Source organism: Copadichromis virginalis, linkage group LG5 (assembly GCF_057382275.1).
Source record: "Copadichromis virginalis isolate Kocher_CV1m ecotype Utaka linkage group LG5, C_Virginalis_male_GT1.1, whole genome shotgun sequence".
In the NCBI taxonomy this organism is placed as follows: Eukaryota; Metazoa; Chordata; class Actinopteri; order Cichliformes; family Cichlidae; genus Copadichromis; species Copadichromis virginalis.
The window spans coordinates 12,867,611-12,890,122 of NC_140622.1; the positions used below are offsets into that span (position 1 = coordinate 12,867,611).

Below are 22,512 nucleotides of genomic sequence, written 5' to 3' on the forward strand. Positions count from 1 at the left end.
CCGGGAAAGGAGGAACAAACACGAGCCGCATAAAAAAGTGTTGTTCAGCTTTTATTGCAGTGTTGTCTTTAAATAGCAGTGATAATAATCTTCAAACGAGGCCTGTGCTATTGTTCTGAGCACAAGGGAACTACGAGAAAATTAGTAAACACATAAACATCACACAAACTGAAGAACGTTACATCAAATCGCACGACACGGACTGAAAAAAACGAGGGGAGAAACGACTTACAAAAGCACGTTAAGAGTATCATCTTGCTTTAAAACTGCTAATTTCATTTAGCATTAGCAATTAAAATAACCCATTGCTGTTAAAAATGTTTTTATCAACTGTAGCTAAACTGACTCGCATCATATACCCAATATTGCAAAGTTTAGACCTATTCTGTGCAAATATATCATGTTGTTTGGGCATTTACACATATGCACAAAGACGATTTTTTTTCCCCTTTCAAATCACCCTGTTGCACTAGAAGATATTTGAATATGTACACTATATACAGACATGCACGTGTCATAATTGCATACCACCATGTAGTGCATGGTTTTGCTTGTGCTTGCAGTACAAAATCATTTCACATATTGAGACTTAAACCAGAGAGCCATAGTCTCTTAAGATCAAGACCCCATTTTACATTAAACATACAAATTTGGCATAAAGTATTCCATCTTAAAACTAGCAACGGATCTTGATATACATGTTGCATGTTTAAAATAAAATCTAATGCAGTCCCTGCAATGACTCAAACTATCGCTTCACAACTGGGCAGCAGACTCTTTGCATCGTCTAATTTGATTTCTGAAGAAACGATTACTCTTTTTCTTTAACTAATACACCGAAATACATTTTTGAAGACACTTTAAATATTCTCCACAGAAGTCACCAGATCAGAAGGCAGTTAATCTCACTTATTACTTAGTGAGATTATTACTTACTTATCCCATAGTATTACAATTTAAAAGCTTTGATCCTGTGGTATTGCCCTAAGCGGACTGCAAAGTATGATTAAATAGAACAAGAGTTCTAGAAGTGGCGCTAAGTCACTTTTTAAGTGGGTAAGAAAAGGGGGAAAGAAACAAAAAAACAAAACAAAAAAACAGGTTCACAACACTCTGAAGATACAAATTAGTCAAACAGCATTAATTAAAATAGATACAGAAACCAAGCTCTTTTCTTTTTTAAACCTAAAGCAAGTCCTTGGTGATGGTTTATTTTGATGTCAAAATATGTTGAATTTAAGGAATTTATACTTATGTGTCTTTACATTTATTTGTGCCATCAAAGAGCCACAAGTTCCTTCCTTTGGGTCTTCTACTTTCTCAGCTGTCTTTCCCCCTCCCCAAGGATCAAGAAATGTTGCTTCGTCTATCATGTCCACGCAGGTTGTGGAATAGGAAGGATTCTAAATGAGGTCCAGTGTTAGGGGGGAACCCCACCCCCCTAAAAAAAACAAAACAACCCATTGATTTTGAATGGATTAACACACAGAACAGGGTGCAGTCACATCCCACATCTGGTCCCCCGTCAGCTACGTAGCAAACTGCTGATAAAATGCCAGCTTGACCCGCTCGATGTGGTGGCACAGCTTGATGGCCGGTCCCAGCTTCAGGTCCATACACTCTTGCACTGTCGGGAGGTTCAGCAGCAGCAGCGCCTGTCCGTCAATCTCCTGCCAACACACGAGTTCATGTGAGATGCATTCTATATATAGCTTGTTTTTGGGTTAACACACGAGAAATGTTAAAATGTTTCAATTTCTAACCATGGATACAGTACAAGTGTATATATACACTTATTGCACTGAAGCAGAGTGTGCTCTTATCCCTAATGGCCACGGCCATTAAGTCTGAGTATTTTTCATACCTGATCCAAGAAAATCCTCGCAAGAGGCGCACAGTCAGTGGTCCTGATAAAACGAACCACATCAGTAACGCTCCACTCCAGGGGGCTGGTATCCAAACACAGTTTCTGAGGAGGCTCAGCTTTTGGCGTCTACAAACACATAGACAGTGTGAGTCAGACAGACTGAGATTTCCCTGCCAAAGACGAAAGGCTCGCAGCTCATTTTAACCCTTGCAATTGATGCTGAGACGGGTAGCAGACCTAAACCTTTCATTAAAGAAATAATAGCTGTGTAAAAGCAGTAAAAGGTCACAGTCAAACAGCCATTGGAGACATTTTTGTTTCTTTCAAGCAGCATAATGGGACAGACCGTAATGCGGCAGAAACACCTTTTAAAATGTTACTAAAATGGAAATGTTAGAAAGCACAAGACATTTATTTAGAGTGCAACTGGAGGGGCAGAGCGCAGAACAAGTGGAAAATCTTTGTGAACCTGCTGAGTATTAATTACAGATACACTGCTTGGAAACATAATTAGAAATATTGCAAAGCTCCTCTCTGTAATTTTCATCACCTTTGGTGAAGGGGGGCGGTTCTCATCATCAGAGAACGAGGGGGAGCGGGGTTTCCGGCGTCTGCGTGTCGGCCTGGGAGTCGCCGGCGGGGAAGGGGACGGTGTGGTGGGCTGAGATTTCCCAATTGACTGCTCTGAATCATCCTGGAGATCGTCCTGCATCTCAGAGCCAGAGTCTTCACTCAGGGAGTCATCCTCATCTAAATCTTCCTCCTCCCCACTGCCCTGTGAGCAAAAGGATGACAAGCGGTCACTTCACACAGTTCGTTTAACCTAAAGCTTAATGCAGAAGTAACATGAGTTCTGGGGTACCTGTGGAGAGCCGGCAGGTGTGTTGTCAACGGAAGCTGATGAGCGTCTCTTTTTATGGACAAAGAGCTGCTTCCTCCTCTTCCTCCTCCGCCCCCTTCTTTTCACTCCAGCATCCAGATTAGTTTGGCCTCCAGGTGGACGACCAACACGTTTACTCTTCTTCTTTCCATAGTAATATGCTGATGGTAAAACAACAAACCTGTTGTGTCATTATCATGTTGCATCTGGCATGTCTTATAGACTTGAATACACCACTGAAACAGATGGATATTAATCTGACTCTAATGCTTGTATTCTTAAACGCTCTCTATAAGAAAAGCACTGATAAACAGGCTGTTCAGTAGGTCTGAATGAGATGAAAAAAGAGAAAGCATAATCATTTGTCTGTTGCTATTGAATTGCATCAGTTAACCACAACACTGTGATGCAGCTGCAGTAAACATATCAGCAAATCTGTGGCTTTGTGCTTCAAAAAAAAGAAAAAAGTTTTACACAAGATCAAAGAGGCCAACCCTGACACCAATTTTCTACCAACTCTGTGTGCTCACTGAATACCCGCTAAGCCAAAAGGTTATTGCAAAATAAATAAATAAATTTCTCAGAATATTCACATTCAAGGCACAGATCATTTCTATTCACGAGCTACACAAATGAACTGAAGGTGAATAAGCTTTGGGCAAAATGAGAACAAGTTATGGAGCCATGAGAGCACCATAAAAAAAGAAAATTGTAAAAGGAAAAAAAATATTCAGAAATTACCAAAAAAAAAAAAAAAATAATTTATATAAAAATAAAAATATATCACTTAATTAAAATCTCTAAATACCTACATTTCCATATACAAGTTTTTATATATATATATATATATATATATATATATATATATATATATATATATATATATATATATATATATATATATATATAAATATATATATAAATATATATAAATATATAAATATATATATAAATATATAAATATAAATATAAAAAACAAAACAAAACAAAACACATTTGCAAAAACAAACTGCCCCAAGAGATGGCAGACAAAAGAGGAGGAGACATGCACAGAACACACAATAATATTATTTTGGAGTGCAAAACCTCTTTAGTAGACAACTATGGAGCTCCACACATAACAAACAGATAATGAAAAGTAACATTAATCCTATAAAATTTAATATATGCGTTCTGAGACTTCTACAATTTTCAAAACATTAATTTCTAGCAATTATGTCATGGTTGGGACTTTAGAGGTTTACACGTGCCACCACAATGCTGAGCATGTATTACAAATATTGGTTGGAAATGTTAGACATTCCGTATCACGTCTGCAATGGCGTTCCTTTTCCTGATGAACGCCACTGTATTCACAGTCTTTCAAATGCCAAATGCTGTCAGTTACAGAAACACGTTCTACTGGATTTCCACTGTATCACTGCATGATCTGAGTCTTTTATTAGCCGGGTAACGTCCAGATTGCACATATACTTTCTAATTCAATTAGAAATCTGTTGAGTTTTCTAATTGCATCTCAAAGAGTTTATAACAGCTGATCAACAAATACAAAGATTTCTAAGATATTATACATGAATATCAGAGGTTGTTTATATTGCCTCTCTAGCTATTTAAACAAACACTTCAGATGAAATGAGAAATAATTTTAAGTCTCAATGACCTGTTTGCCACCTACTGTATTTGGTCTTGGTGAGGACAGAGCAGTTCTCTGAGCAGTGCTCCAGAACCATGCGAGGTCCAAACAGGTTCGGGCAGCACTCTAACTTAATGCAGGTTTTCCTGCAGAAGTCTGCCACACGGTCTGCAGTACGGACTATTTCCACGGTGGCCCGGTAGCTCTTTCCCTTGTACCTGATGTTTAAAGAAAAGCAATGGTAAATGTGACTAATTTTCCACAAAGTGCTGGGCTGGAAAAAAAGTTTCAGTTACTCAAAACCAAAACCGCTTCGATATGTAATCTAACAAGATCTCGCCTTACAGAAACCTAGATGCTATCATCTTATTCACCACTTTACTGAAGTATTAGTGGGTTGCCCCTGATTCCGGTGTGAATACACCCATGTCTGTACCTATTTGTGCTTTAAGTACACTTTTAAACCAGCTTGTTCTGTCAAATATGCCAGCTGGAAGCACTTGTTCTATTCCTACAGGTTCTTCTGAAGAACTGAGTATTTTGAGTGAAGAATTAAATGACGCGTCTCCTCACTTTGCTTTGAGTGTCTCTCCATGGCCCTGCCAGCGGCTCTCCTGGTCCAGCTGCAGCTCTCTCAGCACACGGCTGGGCTTGTAGGCCGAGTTTATCAGCAGAGTCAATACCTGGAGACGAGATGAAAACGATGAAAAGAATTTGTTATTTTATACTTTAGTAGCACTATGTGTTTTCTCTTAACATCAAAAATCCCTAATCAGCCTGAGACAAGATTTTTGCTGTACAGTATAACATTGTGTTGTTAACTAATAGGCATAATTTCACTAGTTTCTGAGGAAACACAACGAGCTGAACAATTTCAGAACCTGGGTCTAGCTGTGCTATACAGTGCTTTGGGTGAAATCCTAACTTGATTATACTCACAGTGACAAAGCTGCCACCTTTAATTTGGCATTTACATTTGCAGTGTTCAGTATGACAATTTAGGACATTGCTAACACTGACTAATTTGCACAAAAGAAAGATGTAACGCAGAACAATGGCTACTGCACACGTTTTGAAGGATTCTATTTCTGGAAGTGAATTCCTTATTCATTTTCTCCATTAAACAAAAAATAAAAAATGAAAAAAATCCTTGTACCAAGAGTTTCAAGCCTTGAACCAATCCAACCAGCTACGAGGTGAAACATGACAATAAAAATAAAAAAATAAAATAGAAATAGAAAAGAGGCCAGGCACAAGACTGTGCAGATAATTACTTTTACTGGTGAAAGAATTATTAATCCCATAACCCCTGATTCCACAGCAAATTACTTCCTGACCCTTGAGTGCTAAGTGTCCATTTTTTATATGGCTGGACATTTAGTAGTCTGTGTTGTGTATATGTAGTAAACTACAGCATAGTTGCATGGTTATTGGTAGAGTGATTTATTCCTGACTGTAATCACCGCTCTCACAGTTTCTGAAGTTTGGTGTTCTGGCATTTGGTGGGGTTTAAACATTGCTATGGTAACAGCAACCTCCACCAATCAGAGTCATCACTGTTTTGATTGAGGATTGTGGGTAAAGTAGTTCCACAGCATCACAATAAAAGATGTTTCTGTTAAAACAAGGCGGATATACATGCAGACTTGTGGTTTCCATTGAAACACTTTCCGGCATTTCATAATGCTGTAGCTTGTCCTAAATCTGCTTTGGATGTTTGCAACTTTATGGCTCATAATAAAAATCTCTATGGAGAATATGGATGGGATTTTTACTTCTGGAACGCATTCGCTTTGTTGATATTTGGTCATATAACAATGTTTTGGATATCAAAATGGCTAAAATATCTGACATGTCACCAGCTGACCAAGCCTTCTCACCTCTTTGAGCACGAGGACGCAGTTTCCAGGGCCGATGAACTGAGGCAGCTCAGCGATGCGTCCCTTGTTAAGGTAGGGCCCTGAGAAACAGCGGTGGTTGAAGTAGATCTTGGGACAACAGTATTTCCCGTTGCCCTGCCCTGCACACGTTCACACAAGAACATATATATGATGGAACCACCACAGTAGATAAGCAGCAGACCGAACATAATATATAGGGTCTTAAAAACTGATCAGACAAACTGACCTGTCTCCGACTGGTTTGTTATCTGCTGCTTGACAGTGTCAGGTGATGAAGACTTGGGGGGAGTTCTGCTGTAAAAGGATGAAAATTAAATGAGATGTTGAAAGGCTGTTGAGCTTAGTCCACTTTACCACCAATCACACACCCCACCCCTCCTCTCATACTTACTGTTTCTCTGGCTGCACCACAGCAATCTTCTTTTCTTTCTCAACTGAAAAGCAAGGAGAGATTAACGTGTGCCCGGATGCACTGATTTTCATTGCTATTTATTCCAACGTCACGATAAAATGAAGATCGTATTTTGTTTCTATTTGTGTTCTTAGTAAAAGGCTTATTCAAGCTGCTGGGTAACCACCACTACCATGAAACTCTACAATGATGAGTCATGTTGTATACCTGAGGGCTTAATAGGGTAGACAAGTGGATAGCCATTTGTCTCACACCAGCTGACAGGAAATATATCGAGTGAGTCCACATGAACTATCAGCTCTGGCATGGGCTGCTTTAGACCTGCAAGAATACACACACACACACACACACACACACACACACACACACACACACACACACACACACACACACACAGACATGAAACTGCTTCTTTTAAAATGAAAGATTATTTTCAAAATAGAAGAATAGAATAGGCTTTTGTTGTCATTGCACATGTACAACTAAAGTGTGGGTGCTCCACACCAACTGTACATGGAATAAAAATATAAATAGTAGGACAACAAAAATAAATAATAGACAAGAGGAGTACATACAAAACAGGAGGAAGGCACACAATAGAGAGGCACAAATGAACTTTGCCTTTTGCGTAATTAGCTGCAAATTTGTTTTCTGCTGCCATTCAAATACTATGTCAGCATTTTCTTCTTAAAACAGCAGAAAAAAAACTGTGCATATTGTAATTGTTCATTTGAATCCATCTACTAAAGTTTCAGTAGTCATCTCACCTTCAAGGCTCAGCCAAATGTATTGCCCTTTGACCCGGGTGACTGTGGCCACGTGAATGTTCTCAGGTGATAGTGGGTTGACAGCCTCTAGTTTCATGGCCTCTTTGAAGCTGTGCTCACACTGCTCCTGGGAGGTAAACAGAGAGAGCTGTTTCACGGCGAGGGAGGATGGCTGATGGTTAGTTTTTGTGAAATTTGTCCATTAGGAAAACAACATGCTGAGTCTCCCGTAAAAAGCAAGAGAAGTCACAGTGGGTCACCTGCTCTACAACCCCATTACACAGTTGGGATACATTTCATCACTGGTATCCGATTATGCCGTCAGTCACATGGCTAAACTGAAAAGTGTAATTTCTCATATTTGGTCATTTATGACAGGCAAAAGGGAAAAAACAGAATAAGCAATGACACAATCAAGGAAAACCAATATTTCCACTATTTGTTATCTTTTTTATCTTCGCTTCCTGCAGTCTCTCTCAAAACTATATCAGAAAAATGTTTTATTGAACTATTTTCTCCCCTTTCCTCAAATTTTTAACTTAGCCTAGTTTTTAGATGCACCATCATGTAAATAAACAACATTATTTTATTTAAACTCAATTCATATAAAAAAAAATAACTAACAAACAAACAAATAACCCTCAATTCAGAAGCATGAATAAATAGTGAGACCCAAGTTTTTCGTTTTTCTTTTAATCATTATTTTTCTGGTCAGTAATCTGCAAGACAGATGGCTAAAAAAAAAAGAAAGAAAGAAAAGAAAAAAGGTTTACTTACAGTTGGGAAGCAATGTTGAGGAGCAGCTTCAGCTTCACACTGTTTCAGGTAGTCTGCCCAGTCAAAGTCTGGACCCTGGTATCCTGTGCATGATACAATAAACACCAACAAGAGAAGGAAATAAGGCAATTTAGAGAGAAAGCAAGACAGCACAAACAATCTCACCACTGTTATCATGAACTGTCTGATTTCAAGTTGTCAAAAAGTGATAAGTGACAGAACAAACCTGGTGGGGGGCTGAGTGGGAGCCCGTTTTTGAGGCTCCACTGAGCAGGGAAGATCCCCGGACTGTCTCTGTGACACAGGAAGGATCGCCCAGCACTCTCTGACTCCTCAATATCACAAAGGTTGTCCATTGTCACCAGGAAGTACTGCTCATTATACACCTGGAATATACAACACCGGACCCAGAGACTGTCAGATGTTTTATCTTGTAGTCACACTGAGCTGGTTGAGTTTTTAGCAATTTAGCATTTCTAATATGATCTATTGTTTCAGGCACATGTAAGCATGTTGGATAAACATTTTTTAACGGAATAAAGACATTTTTAACTGAATAAAGACAGCATGGACACTCTGGGTGCTTTGTGAGGCTCCCCCAAAGTCCTCTGGTTTACATGTCCTTCCCTCTGCTTATATTATTTTATGCCAGTGGGCTTATTTTAAAAAACCAAACAGAAACACTCAGATTTTTAGCTCTGATAGAGCAGAGCAGCCACACTTCTGTGTAAAAAGATCAACCTTTTCACAAGTTAGAACCTGCTGCCCAAGATGCTGCAGAACACGTTGCAGTGATGAGTCACTTTCACATATAATTTAAACACTGGAACTCGATCTGATAAAATTTAAGTTTCTTCCCTGTACGCAGGTTTGCAGACGTGAGTAAACGAGGGGCCATTAGCTGTGCTTAGCAGAAAAGCAGGGAGAGCCCATCATCAAAGCAGACCATTTTCTTAGGAATCTACTGTAGAGAAATATTTAGCATTTTTTAAATGACAGCATTTTGTGCTGTTAAAATTTGAGATTATTTCACATACAAATATTAAAGTAAAATGGCATCGCTGCCCAACTCAAGCTAACTACAAGGAAGCTTTCATTCTGGCATATGAAACTCTGTTGTTACATTTGGCTGCATCCCCGGTGTCTGAAGAGGAAAGACTGAGAATAGTGCAATAATAATAATAATAATAATAATAATAATAACAACAACAACAGTGTATTGAATTGTTTTCACACTGCACATATAACAATAAAAAGATAAAAGTAGTGCTGAGCTGATGAAAAAATGATTGATTATTGATTGTGTTACATATATTGTTGTAACATATAAAGAAAATAATGATTAAGAATAGTACATAGTTTAAAGCGTTTTCTATTTCCTGCTCTGAAATAGAAAGTGGATGGCAAGCCAATAACTCGCTGTAAGTTGAGTTTCACTGCAGTATGATAGCAAATAAATTCTCAGTAAACAGAAGCAAAACTGAGCACAGAAGACACAGATTTAATGGGAAATTCCGTTACCCTGGTGACAGTTGCAGGCCTGATGGAAATGGGAGCAGCAGGGTCAACAGCTTCTAGTTTCATCCCTTCTTTGAAACAATGAGCAGAGATGGCAGGTTGATCCTGAGACAAACAAACGCTTGTATGAAGAGCCATTTCCAAAAGCCTTGGTCTTAAAAATCTTTCAGCACCCGATTTGGAGAATGTCGCTTTCAGTTAAGCATAAATATCAAATGTTAACTCGTGAATAAACAGAGGAATGTTCTGCTCGGGAAGAACAAATAAAGAGCGCAGTTGACCGTACTTTAGTTAACTCTGCAGTCAGAGCTTCATCCTGAGGCAGGTCACTGATCCTCTGTCTCACGTCCTCCCACTCCTCCTCTGTCCGCAGACCTAACAGATCTGAAACAAAGACCAACTGTTAAAGATAACTGTGGTAATGTTTGATTATCAAGGGCATGCTTTTGAATTTGACTAAATAAACACAAAGTATAAAGCAGTACTTGGTAAAACACAGCCTGTATGTCAGCTTGGTCTGTAGCTGGACCTTTAAAAAGTTGCTCCCAGTTAATTAAACAAGGGAAGCAAAAAAAAAAAAAAATCGATGTCGCTCTCCACAATGTTGCAACCACAAAACAGAAACTTCTTATCACAGGATATTGGACTCCAGACAGAAATTAAATGGCTGAAATCAAATTACTGCTTTTGAAAAAAAAAATACAATAAAAACATCTTACGAAGAAGAAAAAGTAATCTAAAAAGATCTAATTAACTCCTTTTACTAACATTGTTCTGTATCTGAGCTATAAAAAGGGTGGTATTAAAATAAATGAAGACTTTTGGTGGTACTAGAAGACAGATCAGTAAGGATAGAGCTACAGCCTCCAGTGCCAACAAACTGTATCCACTTCAAAAGTATTAGCAGTGATCTATCAAATCCTGCATGGAAAATTAATTTCAAGGTCTAGCAGGAAGTACTGAGAAGTTTTGTTGCTGGGCCAGTGTATAGAAAAATAATAGAATTACACTTGATAATTAAAATGCATTCATATAGTTCGTCCACGTGTCCTTTCTTCTAAACTGTCACTAATGCATGCAATGGCACTTTGCTCAGAAACCTATAGATGAAGAAGAAAGGAACTTCCTTTACTTCTGGAAATAAAACCTGTCCCATGTCGATGCCACTGACCTGAAGGAGGCCTGAGGGTGCAGCCGTGCTCTTTGGCCCAGCCGGGTGGGTGTAGGCGTGGGTGGAGATAAAAGAGCCAGAGAGTTGCGGGTGTGTCTGGGAGACCCTCTGTGCCTATAAGCCGCAGTTTCAACCTTCCTCCGACATTTTCCTCCACCTCAGCAGCCCAGGCCAGCCCCGGGTCAACGCTATCCTGGAGCTCCACGTAGCAGCCCGCACACAGGAGCTCCACTGGGTCTCTGCCACGCTGGGGCTGGAAAGGGGCCAGGAGTGGTAAATGGAAAGCCCATAGCACACTAACACAAACACACATGAACACACGCCTAGACAAGGAGAGGAATTTGCAGTGGAGAGAATGCACTGCATGGCTAAGTGGCAGAACTGAAGCACGGTGACTGAAAGCTAACTAATGGATGTGAAGAATTTCACAGGCTGCTCCTACAGTGTATTTGCTTCCAGCAGCACATCATTCATGGTGTAAACAAAAGCTCAGAGCCTTGTGTTTTGTATACTTCAGACTTCAGCAGATAAAATCTTATTTAGTTCAAGCTGAGATGTATTCTAATGTTGATTTTTTTATTATGGCTCTTAGAGATATAAATCTAAACTTAAAATACAGATAGGAAAATACAAATAACTAAGTAGCAACAGTGATGAATGCAATATCATTAAAATTTAAAAGCAATTCATCTCTAACAACTGCCTTATTTCTGTGCTCGTTTCCTATCATAAACACTCAAAATATTCAGAGATACTATATTGTGAATACAGACCCCAAAGTAGAAAATCAATGCAGCAATCTGATACTGAGAGTTCACAAAGACGGAAAAGGATAGAGGAAGATCAGGGGAAAAAATTATTGGAACACATTTCCACAGTAATCAGAAGTTACAGAATAAGCCAAGAACCACTTGTACAAAAAGAACTTTAAAAGAAGACTTGGCACAGAGTTTTTGAGTAGAAATGAGATGCTCTGCAACAGCTCAGACAGTGTGAAGCACGCTGTGCTGATGTCAGCTTTTATGGATACCAGCCAAGAAAAAAAAAATTCCCCTGCTTGCTCTTTGGCACAAAATTAAAAGATTAAACTGTGCTAAAGTGCACAAAAAATCCTTATTAATAATAGAAGCGCATTCTTTGATCAGATGAGACACAAGATAAATTTGTTCAGATGGTTTCCAGCATGGCTGGCATGATCCTGGCCAAGAGTACCACAGTGAAACCAAAGTTCTGACCGCGAAGCAAGGGAGGTGAGAGTGTGATATGGGGCTGCGTGAGGCAAAGTCTGTTTGGGATGACATTTATAGATGAATGCCTGTGGATACACTGCAACACTGGTTGATAGGTTTTACATAATATTTGCAGGAGAGACATTTTCTAGCTTGACAACAATCAAAGGCAAACTGGCCAAAATGTAACAAATAAAATAATCACAGAAAGAGTTGACAGAAGAGGTAAATGTGGATGTCACAAAGGTAGAAGAGAAACTCTGCGAGCAAAGCACAGCTTAAAAAAAAGAAAAGTCTCTGAAGGATGGCATTTCTCCACAAAAACTGGAATTGTCCATGTTGAGGGAGTCTGGCATCAGAAATGAAGACAGAAAAGCTAAGAAGTGGGAAAAAGGAAGAAAGACACTGACTTCTGCTGCTTTAAATTCCTTCTGCTGGGCCTGAATTTTAATATAGTAAATCTAATTTGTTACTTTGTAATTTGGAATAAGCTCTAATATTACCCCATTACTTTCAAAGGTAAGTCAAATATTGAGAGAGGATCTCCTCTCGGCTGCTCCCTTTATCGGTTATCACAGCTGATCACCTGCCTCCGTCTCTCCACATCCCTGGCAGCTCTATCTTCAACATCCCTTCCCTAATATATCCACAATTCCTCAACTGCCCGTCTAATGTGAGAGGATGTAACTTGTAATTATCTGACATTTAAGTGATATGACACATGGGAGTGCACAGTGTGTGCCGTAAATTTGCCCTGATAGAGGAGACTGTTGTTGGCACGGGTGGGTACCGAAATGCCAAAAGCTAACACCCCACCCTGGGTGTGAGTAGCCTTTTGGAAGGACAGCTGCTTCCTTCCCCTGCCTTACCAATTCCAGCAGGCTGGCAGGCGCGCTGCACTCCTCAGCCAAGGCCTTTTCCAGCAAAGCCTCCCAGTCCTGATGCTTCTCACGCACACCTGAGGTGGATGATTCACACACACCATTTAGTTTATTAACCAAAAAAGCTGGTGGTCTTTAGCATTACACACATCCCAATTCTAATTTTTCCTCACACAGCTGCTTTGAAGCATCACATCAATTATAAAACAGAAAAAAAAAAATACTAGCGGGATCATATACTGAAGGTGAGATGTTATCTTAATCAAACTTTCATCTGTGTCATCTACCACATCCCATAATGGTAAATCAAGTATTTGGTTTTGTTTTGTTATGTTTTCTGTTTATACACACAAGTATCAAGGTTTTTTTTAATCTCCATTAATGTAAAAAAATGCACAAGAAAAAAGTTAATTTCCTTCAGTGTTTCGCCTACCCATTTTGTGGGAAATCTATTTTTCATGAAGCGAGAACATCAGAAGGGAAACCCCAGTGTTTCACCTTTGGGCAACTGTGCCAGCAGCACATCAGGGGAACAGAAATATTCATTACTTAAATCTAACTGATGAACAAAAGTCCAATTGCCTAGTTGAGTTCCAACATTAAATTACATTTTGGCATGAAAGAAAACCCCCCAAAATCTTACATTGTCTCTGCAGAGCTCTCTCCATTTAAAAGACAGAAAGGTTACTTGACTGTGATTTATGAGATCAGTCAGCTCTAACTATGCGTCCCACAATTCAAAAATCACAATGCCAACCCCAGCAGCGCCTCACCTTCAGGGGGCCTCATTGTCTTGTCGTGCTGCCGGCTCCAACCCAAAGGGTGGAGGTCTGCCGTCATGATGTCACACCAGAAGTCTGCACGGCGGTCATCCTGGTATCCCTCGTAACGTAAAAGCAGCAGCTGTCCACATGTGGTGATGATGTTTGCCACCCAATAAGGGCTGTCAGCCTCAGAGCGCACACATACCTCCAGCTTCATGCCTGGAGTCAGCCCTGTCTGCAGGCCCTGGTCCACCTGAGGGGAGAACGGAAAACAGGAGGTCAAATCAACATAAGAGAAAAGACTTTTATTCTATTGGTTTTCATCCTAAATAAATCTACCTACCAGCTTTCAGCTTAAGTAACATGGGTTAAAACACTAGTTTTATGAGAGAACACAAGGACTCTCCAATTGTTTGATACAAGTAACGTATCCAGAGAACACAGGGTTGGATTAGGTTTCTTTAAAATGAGCACAAAGCACATGGAAATATTTAGTCATATAATCCACTGGATTGCAAAGAACATGTGGTCAGATTTCTTTGGATTACTTCAAAACCTGACCCACAGTTTTCCTCAACATCTCCAAACCTTTTCAATGCATTTTGCATATTACAGCTGGTCAAATCAAAACAACCTCAAAAAAAAGGCGCTGCAGTATGGACTGCCCATATGTGAGGCACATGTTTGTAATTAGTTAATAGAATTAACAAGAGTTACTATGAAAAAGGGTTTAATTTTCACTCACATTTACTTGCTTTGGTTATCTGACAACAGAATAACTTAAGTTGCGCCTATACAGGAAGTAACTTGTAACAATGTAACAGCTAGAGCCAACTTTACACTAGTCGGGAAAGAAAAAAATGGTGACAGTGGTGACTCTGTTGTTACTACAAAAAGAACATTCAGACATGGTGCTGACTGCTTGTTTTCCTCATTCTATGCCTTCTAGCACATTAATGAAACACCATATGGGCAGTTTAAAAACTTCAATTTAAATTTTAATATGACATTTGACCCCACCAGTCTCTCTGAAGACTTTACACAGAAGCTATGTAATTCATCATAAATAGCTAGCACAAGTTTATCCAGAAATGTGTGTAAGCTGTCAAGGTTGTCGACACCCACATGTTTGAAGCTGTGATGGGGCACAGCCACGGCTTCAGTCTCCTCCAGGTAATCATCCCAGTTAAAGTCAGGAGCATCCTGAGCAGAGTCTCCATCTGGAATGCAAACGCATTTTTCTTCATGAACCTGCTTTCCAGCATTTTGTCCTACACAGGAATGCACAAATATCCACGGGTCACTTGCAGTTTTATATATATTTTTGGGTTGTTGTTTTTTTGGGGGTTTTTTTTTCCATATTTATTTTGAGCACAGTCCTTGTAGCTAACCATTTCTTGTAGGAATGTTTTTTGTTGTTTGTTGAGTCACTTAACAGCAAGCATTAAAGATAACAACTGGAACACAAGGGATGATGTAGTGCTGTGTCTACGTACTAGCAAGAAACCAATTTAAATGGGGCCTTTGTTACTAGTAGCCTGTTGCAAAAATGCATACAGGAAAGGAGGTCCAACAGTGAATGTCTGCATCCATCTGTAAAACATGATGGAGGTTCTGTCATAGTGTGGGACTGCATTTCAACCACTGGTGTTGGGCAACTATCAAAATTGCTGAAAAACCGCTTACTGGCAAAAGCTTCATTTTTCAGCAATGACAAAGATCCCAAACACACTGCCAGTGCAGTAAACTGGATAGCACCTGGGCAGAAAAACCATATCAGTCATGGATTGGCCCGGACCTCAGCGTGGGATCATCACGAAAGATTAAAAGTCAGCCAACATCCAAAGAGCTTTGAATCCCCTTCAAGAAGCACAGTTATTAAAGCTTTTGTATTTTCTAACTAGTTTCTGTTTCTATTTCGTTTTGACTTTCTGTTTTCAATTCAGTTCAAGTACATTTCCAGAGTGGGCTTGTTTGTGTCACTTAGTTTTTATTGTTGGAAAATTATCGGTTTGCTGTTTCATTTTCATTAGTTTCAGTTTTTTTACGTATTATGTATGGAAGGCACATGTCAGGCATAAGTAAAATCAAAAACTAATACAGAACTTTTTAAAAGCAATTGACTCGCAGACAAGTCTCAATAAACATTTCCATGACAAATATTGCCTACTGACAAAGACTAAAACTAAGGATATTTCTATATTTGAATTTGAATTTAGTTTGTTTTCCAAATTCACACAATTGGTTCGGTTAATTTTCTGTTCTACAAATGTCTATTTTTTTTAGTTAATTAAAATGTGCCCCTTTTCCACCTCTAATATTTCCTCATATACTATATTTACATTAATTTTTGTCCATGTTTAAATGAATCGCTGCATCTATTAACACTTATCTAGCTCAATATAAAGCAATGAGGGGTCACTCCAGACTTTTGTGTAGCCAAACTGTTATTTTAAATGTCAATTATGGTTTTGAATTTCATAATCAAAACCTCCCTAAACTTTTTGCCTTTCACACATTTGTTCACACAATTGTTCTTACCAGACACCAGTGTCTCCTGGCTCATGCTGGTGCCCTCGCGGCCAACTAGGACTCCAAAACTCTGGCAGAAGAGAGAATGAAACACAGAAATGAAAACAGTGCACTCATCCAGGCTCCAAATAGTCATCTGTGGCACACCACTGTTATGCCTATACCTTTATTTTAACACCATCTATATCATTATAATATATAAACATCGGTATCAGTTAACAGCATGTAAGCCACTCGCCATAGACAATAGAAAGCATCACAATGGCAGGCAGAGTAACCTGCATTACTGGGTCAAACAGCAGACATAAGACAAAGAAAATTCAACAGCATTAATTTGCAAACTGTGCTTCAAAACAAAAACAAAAAAATGAATTTGCATTAGTTTGAATCCCTGAGCCATTTGAAAATCAAGGACTGCTGCCTCTTGATAATCAGGCTGCCAATGTCTTTAGAGAAGATCTAACATTAATATTCAAAGTGCTTCTATCTGGTCCCGGACTTACCAACTAAGTAACGCACCAGATGGTACGATAGCTGGAAAATATATGTAGCTATGCTAATCTCATCCAACCTCACCTCTCTACTTGTGAAACTCATTTGGGTTCTTCTTTTTAAAACCACAGTCATATGCCTTTTCCTGCCCAATGTGAAAACGAACAAACGCATGAATGCGGACTCGCACGTCAATCTCGGACACATGAAACCCAACCCAGGGCATTGTGAGAGCCAGATGAAATAAGTTAATACAACAAGAGAAGTGGCATGAATGAGAAAGAGCGGAGCGCTGGGCGTGACGATGGTGGAGAGCACGCTGTATGGGATGCTGAGTAGAGCTTGTCTGTCACTGCAGCTCCATTCAGGCGCCCTGTCAGCCCGTCTTTGTCACATCTGATGTCTCTATTAAAACCAAGGCCGCCATCAGAAGCCACCCCCTCCCGACCGCGGGACTACCACTGCGACCCCCGTGCTCCGCCGGGACCAGTGCCGCCTTTCACCCGCGACCCTGTCCCTTACTCGATCTGCCTTTTTCCCCCTCCCTCCAGCACATACACAAACACGCAGCAGAGGACCTCATTGTCCTGGGGGGGCCAGGGGGTTGCACACTCCTTACACCAGAGTGGAAAAAGAGCAGTAGAGATAGGAGCAGAGCTACAAGCCTTTAGTAAAAAAGCTATATTCCAAGGGGTCCTAGGGGCCTCGTTCTAAACTGATATCTCTTTTTTTATTCTGTACTTAATTAAAATTAACATTTTGATACAACAGATAAAGAAAAACAGAACCCTAAAAAGGGTCTCACAAACTCAAACAATGATAATGCATTATGTCCATCACCATCCATAATGACATCACACAAATGTAGCACCCACTTTATGTAAACAGTCTGTTTTTCTCCTTTTCTTGAGAAACCTGCATCTCTAGTGCACCCTTTCCATCACAAAGATTTCTATGTCCATCCAGTGCTTAGGGACTGGAGCCTCAGATTTCTTTGCATTTCTTTGTAACTAGAAATAAGCACAATTTTACACAGATCCCAGGCTGTTCTAACAACTACACTTTCACTTATTACACAGAAACACTGTCAGACCTGTGACTCATTGGACACTTCATATCCAAATATCTTTTAGACCGCTTTATTTTTCCTTTAATTAGTTGATTATTGTTATTTTTTTTTAAATATCAGAATTTTTGGATTCTGATACTCACAAAGCTAAGGGAATGATTGACATTATTGTGGCTGCAGCATTTCTAGCATTTCTGCAATAAAGAAATTACATTTTTCTCAGTTTCTTCAAGTTCAGTGATTAATGATGTGTGCTCAACAATGAGTCCTCCTGTGAGGAGTCTGCTGGTGCTTCTTTTCCTCATTTTGCTTAAACACGTGAGGTATTTTCCCTTTCTGCTTCTGAACACCCTGTCAGTTTGAAAACTGTTTTCTTGATGACTTTTACACCCTTCAGTCAAACAGCGAGTGCAGCGCTCATCTCAGATCAGTCTTATTTTATTGTTCATATATGAAGAAGTCTGTGTTTTCTAATTGAAATTCTCTTTTCGATTGCTTCATTTTTCCCTCCAAGAACGCGAGCACAATACCTTGATAATTTTGTTCACACATGGAGGATTTTCAGGTAACATTTACGTTCTGACGACGTGAGTTTGCATTAAAAGTTCCTCATGCTTCCTGGTCACTGGGACCCCTTAGAGGATAAATTTTTAAAGTACTCGCTCAGAATCCTAACCCTGATCATGCAAATACGTACCACTAATTATACCCTAAAAGCCACAGGAACTATTTTGTTCTAAAACTGTTCAATGTAATGACTTGCAAATTTAAATTTTCAATGTAACCATGTTTTACCACTTACATTTTTTTCACATTATAGCCATTTTGCTCAAACTGCAGTTAAAAGTCAGCCTGACAGGATTAAAGCTCACCTTGGCTGTTTTCATGGCTTTATTCGCTAGCACCCGAAGACACGATATATTTTAAAGTCTTGTCAAATCAATTGCTAAAATATTTTGCAAACTAAGGGCTATGGTTTTTCTAAGAACGGGTACTCTGTACTGTAGTCTGAACAACTTCCCTATTACCTTCTTGGCACAACTTGTTTCCTTTAGCCCCTAACGCTGAGATTTGTGAGGTTTCTGTATTGCCTTTCCTATCTTTCCATCTTGTTTGCTAGAAATAGAAGCATCTACATGGAATCTTACTTGAGCTGTGTAAAAATACACCCACAAGCAAGGCAGAGACATCCAAATTCATGTCATTCCCATTCTCTTTTGTGCCTACATGAAAGACCCAAACCTAAATACAGTTATGTCTAGCGCTGATTTTAAAAGCACCATAGGGAATGCAGTGAAGGAGACGTATGGACGTTTTTCTTGAGACCACTAGTTTTAAATTATACTGTATATAATTATGTAGATCTTTTATTTTATGGTACTTGTTGCATTTTTTTTTTTTGATATTTTGGAGTTTGTATGGCTGCTACCTTGGCCAGATTTGGTCTCAATAGGATTTTCAGATTAAATAAATACATTTGACAAAAATCAAACAACATAAAACTGAATCATGTTTTCTTGAACAAATAGGAGGACGTCAGCATTTGAGAATCACTATGAGTGGAACATGGATACATTTCCCATGCAGTTGGTTATTTCACAGGGAATTGTTGAGTCCATGAGGTGCAGCACTTTTGCTGTGTAACTGCCACAGCAGACAGGAAGAAAAGCAACTTCCCCTGTTTCATATAAAGTAAAGTGGTCTGTGTGGACCACAGCTCTGCCTGAATCTTTCTACAGCCAAGACTCTGACTGAACCTGAAAGAGAAAGAGCCAAATGCACACACACCCACAACTGACATCCACACTACATCCTCTTTACAAGCACTCACCGAATCATACTCTCATCAGCACTTAGCATGCCACTGAGCGTTCTCAATAATGCCTTTCAGGGCCTCTGATGTCTCGGGGAGGGAAACGCAAACCAACTAAATAAGTCTTTACACATTGTGTGGCTTTTCTAGAACACAATCTGCTTTCGATACAATTAAATTAGTCACTTCCCCAAGCACTATTAAATGTCATCCACCAGTGACTGAAAATGTATTTCTACAGTTAGCAGCCCACACTCTGACCTTCACAAAACCTAAAACGTATCTGTTGCATTTGGTATAAATTTACACCTGTAATGCTATCAAATCTTTCATGGTTTCTTGCAAACCAGAGTTCTGTTGGTGGTGTTCAAACCAATGAAATGTGACAAATAAAAAAATAATAATAAAAAAAATCACCAGCAACAAAGCCATCTGGAAACTGTGACAGCCCACCATGCTCTAAATAACCCAATGTGTTAATAGGAGCATTTTATGTGGTAAAAAAAATAAACTGTGTACAATGAAATATGAGGTTATGTTAAATGCCAGGAGGTGTTGCAGTAGAATAATTTCACATCACAAACAGAATGATCCTCTATTGAGTCTACAGAGGCAGAACTGTCTGACTGATACCTCTTGGTTCATGACACGAAAGCCACACGGTTTATAGGTCAATAATAATAGCACAATAGGAAAGCGAGAATAGTTTTGGTTTTAGGCGAAACCACCTTTAAAGGGCTAGCACATAAGGTTGAAACTCTATGTCATTCTTGATAACGCATCTTAAAACGATACCATTAAATTCACAACAGCAGCCTTTTTGGTTGTTCCTCAGACACCACCCCCCATCACCAAACACACACCTCTCACCCTCCGAGGCGATTTAAATAACTTCAGACACCCTGACATCTTCAATGTGGAGGTAATGGTTGTAAACAAGAGCCCAACAAATAAGAGTTGGCCTGCTCCCGTAAATCACTGCGACATCCCAGCGAAACCTGCGACAACTACACATCCAAAGAAGAAGAAAAATAAAGAAGAAGAAAAAGAAGAAGGGGGAGGAGGCAAAAAATGGAAAAGACCAATTTCCTCAATACAGCACGCTTAAATAACACCTATTTCCTTCAGGTGCTCGATTTAGTTTCAGTAAAGGCTGCTCGTTGCACAGCGGCACGTCAACCCGAGCAACCGCTGCCAGCCAGCGGATCACTCAAGTTGCACAATAGGGAAGTTAAGGGGGCTGATGAATAATAGGGTGCATTAAGTGAACGGTGAATCTGACGGGAAAGCGCAGACATTTCGAGCATCATCTCGTTTATCCGCGTTAAAAAGCTAGAGGAATTTTAAAAAAAAAGAGAGAGAAAGAGGGATTTGGGGGGGGGGGGGGCAGTTAGTTTATGCAGCCTGCTTGGTGGTAGCAACACAAATCGGATGAGGTCGTGCAACCTTCATTATGCAAGACTTAAACACGGTACAAATATACGGAGTTACACGAGGGCACATCCATGGACACTTCCACACGGTCCTTGAACTGTAACTAGCTTAAGATTGCGCCGCTTTTTCCGACTAACCGCAGCATTCAGAGAGGGAGAGAGAGAGATGGGCCATCAACGCAATGGCTTTGCAGAGAGAGAGAGAGAGAGACTACAGCGCCAACGGTCTAACTTTCACACTGAGCGGAACATGACACAGGCAGCCGGAGAAATGTGCTCAATTTCCGTGTAATAAATTAAAAAAAACACGAGGGTAAGCGTGTAACAGCCGTGCGGGACTCCTCGGACACATGGTTTAAAACCGCCTGTGTCCGAGTCAAGTTACTGAACGTCACGGCTTGAGCAATAAGAGCAGGCTGACGAGCAATAAGGGCGCTTACACTCGACCGAACCCGACTCATCTTTTTGAGAGACGGGAAAAAAGGCGAATGCGCCACCCCAGCACAAAACATCGCCAGGAATTTGTGCGCAACAACGCGTACCAAGTGAATATTTAGTCGCAAAATCGGCCCCTTACCGCTAAGTAGTTTTTCCAAGTCGCTTTTTAGATGCCGTTCCTCTCCGCCTGCTTGCTCTCAGCAGCGTTAGCGTAGCGCGAATAAAAAGCCGAGGCCCCGGTGGGACGTTTCACAATAAAACCGCCTTTACGAGCCACCGCTTTACAGCCGTTGCCCGAGCAACGAGCGGGGCTTTTGCTGTGACGAGGATTAATCCGCAGATACTTCCGGCTTTGTTTCGGCAGCGTGCCGTTAGCTTAACGCAGTTCTCGTTCACGACCTCATTCCAATATGGCACGAGCGGCCACTGCGCATGTTCTGCCGCCTATATGCCTCTGAGCCTGGCTACATCACACTGACTTCCATCTTCACACACACAATAAAAATGACACACAACAGGAGTGAAGACTCAAATCTATAACACAAAAATAAAAGAAAAAAAGCTAAATGTTTGCCGTGTTCGTACAGAAGGGGAGGGTCAGCCTCACCAGCCGTTAAAGGGCTTCTTTTATACCCAGCGGAATCAACACTTAGTTAATGGCTGAGCCGGAATTAATTGCACGTATAATCGACACAATTTCGATAAGTGGAATAGGCTTCTTTTTCTGCTACAAAAGACAAGCAATTCATTCTGTATTAAAGTAGGCTATCGGCTGTGTTATTGAAGATGACCTCGAGTTGATTTATTTCCATTCACTGTAATATCTGTTAAGTAAATAAAATAAGCTCACAGACAATGCCTGACATACGTCCCGTACTTTTAAAATGGACAATCACACTGAAGGATACAATTCTACGCGTCTTTGCTGTCAGGGT

The 22,512-nt window shown here is 40.0% G+C and overlaps 1 protein-coding gene across 4 annotated transcripts; it reads right to left on the minus strand.

Annotated features, from left to right (window-relative positions):
- Window positions 1-38: 38 nt before the first annotated feature.
- Window positions 39-21,926, minus strand: sfmbt1 (Scm like with four mbt domains 1). 4 transcript variants are annotated; one of them, XM_085456014.1, is made up of 21 exons: window positions 21,717-21,926; window positions 16,342-16,402; window positions 14,926-15,071; window positions 13,810-14,053; window positions 13,025-13,113; window positions 10,927-11,179; window positions 10,042-10,139; window positions 9,759-9,860; window positions 8,464-8,623; window positions 8,238-8,320; window positions 7,461-7,587; window positions 6,901-7,014; window positions 6,673-6,715; window positions 6,508-6,575; window positions 6,261-6,400; window positions 4,954-5,063; window positions 4,408-4,598; window positions 2,730-2,908; window positions 2,418-2,642; window positions 1,865-1,993; window positions 39-1,670 (listed from the first exon to the last, which is right to left on the minus strand). In XM_085456014.1, the coding sequence occupies exons 2-21, from the start codon at window positions 16,364-16,366 to the stop codon at window positions 1,530-1,532; spliced, it is 2,667 nt and encodes an 888-aa protein (XP_085312140.1). In that variant the 5' UTR covers window positions 16,367-16,402; window positions 21,717-21,926; the 3' UTR covers window positions 39-1,529. The 4 variants fall into 4 exon arrangements, with proteins under 4 accessions (XP_085312140.1, XP_085312143.1, XP_085312141.1 ...); XM_085456017.1 differs by having other exon boundaries at window positions 14,926-15,020; window positions 21,717-21,924; XM_085456015.1 differs by having other exon boundaries at window positions 4,423-4,598; window positions 21,717-21,924.
- Between the last annotated feature and the right edge of the window lie 586 nt (window positions 21,927-22,512).

What these genes read in the sequence shown, in the direction of transcription:
- sfmbt1 (XM_085456014.1), bottom strand. Translation starts at nt 16,366, where the DNA reads ATGAGCCAGGAGACACTGGTGTCTG. An exon ending in CTCAACATTGCTTCCCAACT is followed by an intron (nt 7,588 to 8,237) that starts GTAAGTAAACCT and finishes TTTACCTCCCAG; the next exon opens with GAGCAGTGTGAGCACAGCTT. An exon ending in ACCGCCCCCCTTCACCAAAG is followed by an intron (nt 1,994 to 2,417) that starts GTGATGAAAATT and finishes ATGTGTTTGTAG; the next exon opens with ACGCCAAAAGCTGAGCCTCC.